Below are 4,373 nucleotides of genomic sequence, written 5' to 3'. Positions count from 1 at the left end.
ACGGTGCTGTGCACGTGCAACCGGTTGATAATAATATTATGTCGGGTATATCTCTCGGTGTGTGTGTGCGTACGCCACGTCGGTTTTTTGAAAATCATAACCAAACTACAATATATATTTTATGTGCCCATAGGTAAGTCTCCAAGGGGGAGGGGGGGGGTAGACGACGAAGGAAATGTATGTGTGTAAAGAAAAACTATACTATTGTACCTATTATATATGCGGTGCAGTGTGGTATATATATAGACGCGGTAACACGATATTCCAATTTATGCGCATCCGAAGCCGAGATAAACATCAACGACGGGGGTCACTTAACATATTATTATATTCTCTATGAGTGAACTCGAATAAAATATATGAAATTAAATTCAAAAATAATAACACTATAAATACGATAGTAATACGACCGTAATATAGTGAGCACGTCATGAAAAAAGAGCCATCGCAGACTCTACATAGTTTGTCATCTATATTGCAACAGCTATTCCCACGACCTTGTTTATATATTTTTAGAAAATTAAAAATTTTAATGGCCTCGTTCAAAAAAAAAAAAGGTAGGTACGCTTTTCTTTCGGTTAAAAACAAATAAACAAAATTACACATCAAACGTGTACGATGATAAAATACTTGTATTGAGTTCATGTTTATTTTTGTGATATTTTCTAATAATAAATAATAGGTATAGATATTTTAGAAATAAATTAGCTAATTAGTTATTTAAAGATATAACCGCAATGAAGTTTTAGGTACCGAGTCGGATAAGTTTTCAAGTCAATGTTCTGCCTATCCATTTGGCAATTGACCTTTAACTGACTAATTGGCACTTAAAAAATACATATAATATTCAATAATTAAATGAAATACCCAAACCGAATAATTGCGATCGCTGACGATTGTAGTAAAAACACGGTACACACACAATACATAAAATAATATTATATATTAATAATAATTATTATTACTTTACACAACACTTATTCGTTAAGACTACATGGTAGGAAACATACAATAAGAAAAAAAAACTTAATAAACAATGTAGAAAATAACAATTGCCCAACGGTAAGATGAGGTTACATGTCAGAGGTAAATTAAAGGAATGTTTTCCTACAAGCAAAGGGGAAACCGCGTGCACCTCGCGGCGGTCAGGCCTAAAAGAATCCGCCCTTCTCGAAGTGGCTGCCACCGCCCGCGTCGGTATGGCCGTACTTTTCGCCCTCCTTGACGCCTCCCTTCTTGGCGAACTCGGAATGCTGGCCGTGGTGAGCTTGTTCGCCGGCCTCGGACTTGTGGCCCTTGGCCTGTTCGTACTTCTTACCGTGGTCGCTCTCGGCCTTCTTGGACCCGTGGCTCTCGTGGTAGCCCGTGTCGGAGTGGCCCTTCTTCTCGCTGCCGCCCTTCTCCTTGGCGTGCTTCTCGTGTTCGTGCTGGTGTTCCTCGTGCTCGTCGCCGTCGTGCGCCTCGTCGTAGAACACCTCGTCCTTCTTGTACTCGTCCTTGTGGTGCACCTTGTGGAAACCGGACGTCTTCTTGCCCTTCTTGTGGCCGCCCTTCTTGACCACCGAGATGCCCTTCTCACCCTGGTTGCCCTGGAACGCCTCGCCGTAGTGCTTGGCTTGGTCCACGTGGCCCTTCTTCTCGCCCGCCTTCTCCGCCACCTCCGAGCGCTTTTCGTCGCTGCCGAAGTCCTCCTTCTCGCCCTTCTCGTACGCCTCCTCGTTTTTGAATGCCTTCTCCGCCTTCTCGCCCTCCTCCGACTTGTGGCCCTCCAGGAACTTCTGGCCCGCTTCCTTTTCGTAGTGCTTGTCCTTTTCGAAGTCCTCGCCGCCACCGTAACCGCTGGCGCCGTGCCCGATGTACCGGCTGCCCTCGTCGTTCAGGTCGCGCGAGATCTTGCTCTCGGCCGGCCGTTCCTCGACGATGTCTTTGATGTTTTTCGGCGCCCGTTTGGTCTCTTCGAAAGTCTCCTCGTCGCCCCTCTCCCGGGACGCGCTTTTCTTGGGCTTGTACCTCTTCCGGTTAGTGGGCACCAGCGCCGCCGGCCTCTTTTGCTGCTCGGGAGCCGATTTCAGCACCGTGTCCAGCTGGTCGTCGTACTTGAACGCTTCCTTGGACTGCTGCTGCTGTCTGGACGACGGCCTGCCGTCCTCGGGGAACCTAAACGCCGACTGCGGTTCGTCCCGGCCCGCCTTGGCCGGCCTTACCGGTCTGTCCTTGTGGGTCCTGTACTCCGAGTTGTCCGGCTGCGAGTCGGGCTGTGCGCGCTTGGACGTGTACAGGCCGTACGTGTTGTACTCCTTTCTGGGTGACTTGGACGTCTCGACAACGCTATAGGAACTACTCACCCCGGATGTGTCGCCGACCGGCAGGATCTCCACGTTGTCGCCCAGTCCCGCGTACTTGTTCTGCAACAGCTGCCGCTTGTGCCTGGCCGTCAGCAGCGACGAGCATTCCGCCGCCAGGATCGGCCACAAGACGGCCAACACGGTAGCGCACTTGATCGCGAACATGATAATAATAAATTACTGTCACCGCCGGAAAAATGCGGAAAATCGACAAACTGCACAGAACCTAATAATAGTGGTAAAAAAAAAAAACAACAACAACAATACAATATTATAAGGTACAACACGCAATACCAGGCCGGAACGGTTCGCATATACTGGCGGCGCATATCCGATTTTCCACTTTTAAATATCCCGGACGTCCCCCCCCATCCGCCCCGTAGTACTTGGGCGAAACCCGAACGCGATGCCGATGGTCGTTGGCTCGAGACGAATCGGTTGCGAAATTTTGTTTTTGGAAAATTCTCCACGAGAAATCATCCGTAGGTCCGCCGCCAAGGACAAACGTTTATGTGTACCTGTATTTTTCTCTCCCCTGCCTCCCCGTCGGCGGGGCTCGGGTGTGTCCAGGGTCACTCGCATGAGGTCACGAGTGTGTACGCCGTGTGTGTCTATATATATATATATATATATGTACATATTATTTCTTTCGACGGGGGAAAGCGAACCAGCCGGAATATCGTCAAGGGTACGCCCGTGTCTGCCGATGCATTTCGCCGTGCGAGCCTTGGACCATCCGATGAAACCGATGAACCGTGGATTACCTATTTATTTTTTTATCGGTCATCGTTGCATAACGCGCGCAAGAAACCTGACTTTTGCGCTTTTCTGCGCGTTTCGTCTTTCAAACACACGCCACAACACAATAAACAATTACGGTTTTCTGGTCGGCCGGCCTTTGCGCGCGATGAATACCAATTAGAAGCGATATCGCATATTCGGACGGCCGCTACACACACTGTTATTATTGTTGTATGAAATATGAACACGATTAAACGTCCATATGGTGTAATGGAGCAATATTTGCATAATGATAGACCACGGTGACATGCGTTTGTTGTGGATATGCACGGCAAGTACCTAGCACGCGCTACATATCATACGTGTACGAATTATGCGTGACACACACCCGGTGTGTTATATGATAAATTCACTTTTGGGGGGTAAAAAAAGTCACAACTTAACCCTTTTTATAGGTGAGCCTCCGTTTAATAATACCGCTATATCGAAACGTCACCTGACAACATAATTGTTCGTCAGGCAATTATTTATACTATGTGAAAGAATTAATCGTCTGTTCAATAGAGCGCCAATGAAACAATATAAGCGACCACTGAAAATAATAATTATAATAATATTATGCGCATCACGTGCTGGTACGCGGGGGGGTAGGTAATTAATTATTGTTATTAGTATAGTATTCCAGACAAGCTGTGCACCGTGTGTAGTAGAAATAATATATAGGTACACTCGACTGCTATGTCTCTACTTAGGTCGATCGGATGACACAGCACTATAGTGATAAACTGTTATGATAAGGCTATTTATTTTTAAAAAAACCACGACGTTGTTTCAGAAACGTCATTGTGTCATTCGTGTAGGCACTTGACCACGCGGATACCGTGTGCTAATCGATTTTTAGAACATTTCTTAAAATATTAATAGCTAAAACTTGTATATCTATACAAGTTATAGATATACCTGCATTGTTATTACCTCGGTCTTCTCTTTCAAATCGTATCTCACTCAGGTGTTACACTAATGTAGGGCCGTACATTCAACACAATAATTTAATTATACTATGACAGTCGTTAATCAGTTAATAGTGTAAACTGGTAAATCACATTACAGGATAGGCTGGATTTTACAAGAACCTTTGCCAAGTTCTCGGATGGACTCGACCGTCATAAGTTACAGGACTTATGTGCTGCTGTTGGCAGGTCTAAAAACATTGTATATATATATTTTGTACATTCTCATTCATATGTGCATACATAGTGGGCTGTTCGGATGCACTTATGAACGATC

At 45.7% G+C, this 4,373-nt stretch overlaps 1 protein-coding gene across 1 annotated transcript; it reads right to left on the bottom strand.

Annotated features, from left to right (window-relative positions):
• Positions 1–755: 755 nt before the first annotated feature.
• LOC126842837 (glutamic acid-rich protein-like) lies at positions 756–2,633 on the bottom strand. Its single transcript, XM_050580022.1, has one exon. The coding sequence runs from the start codon at positions 2,508–2,510 to the stop codon at positions 1,152–1,154; it is 1,359 nt and encodes a 452-aa protein (XP_050435979.1). The 5' UTR covers positions 2,511–2,633; the 3' UTR covers positions 756–1,151.
• Positions 2,634–4,373: the final 1,740 nt, after the last annotated feature.

This window comes from Adelges cooleyi, unplaced genomic scaffold (assembly GCF_023614345.1).
Source record: "Adelges cooleyi isolate 19-005CV unplaced genomic scaffold, UGA_ACOO_1.1 ACOO_flye_CR_arks_rails_tigmint_CR_PRNA_574, whole genome shotgun sequence".
Lineage (NCBI taxonomy): Eukaryota > Metazoa > Arthropoda > Insecta > Hemiptera > Adelgidae > Adelges > Adelges cooleyi.
This window is presented reverse-complemented; position numbering and strand designations above follow the sequence as displayed.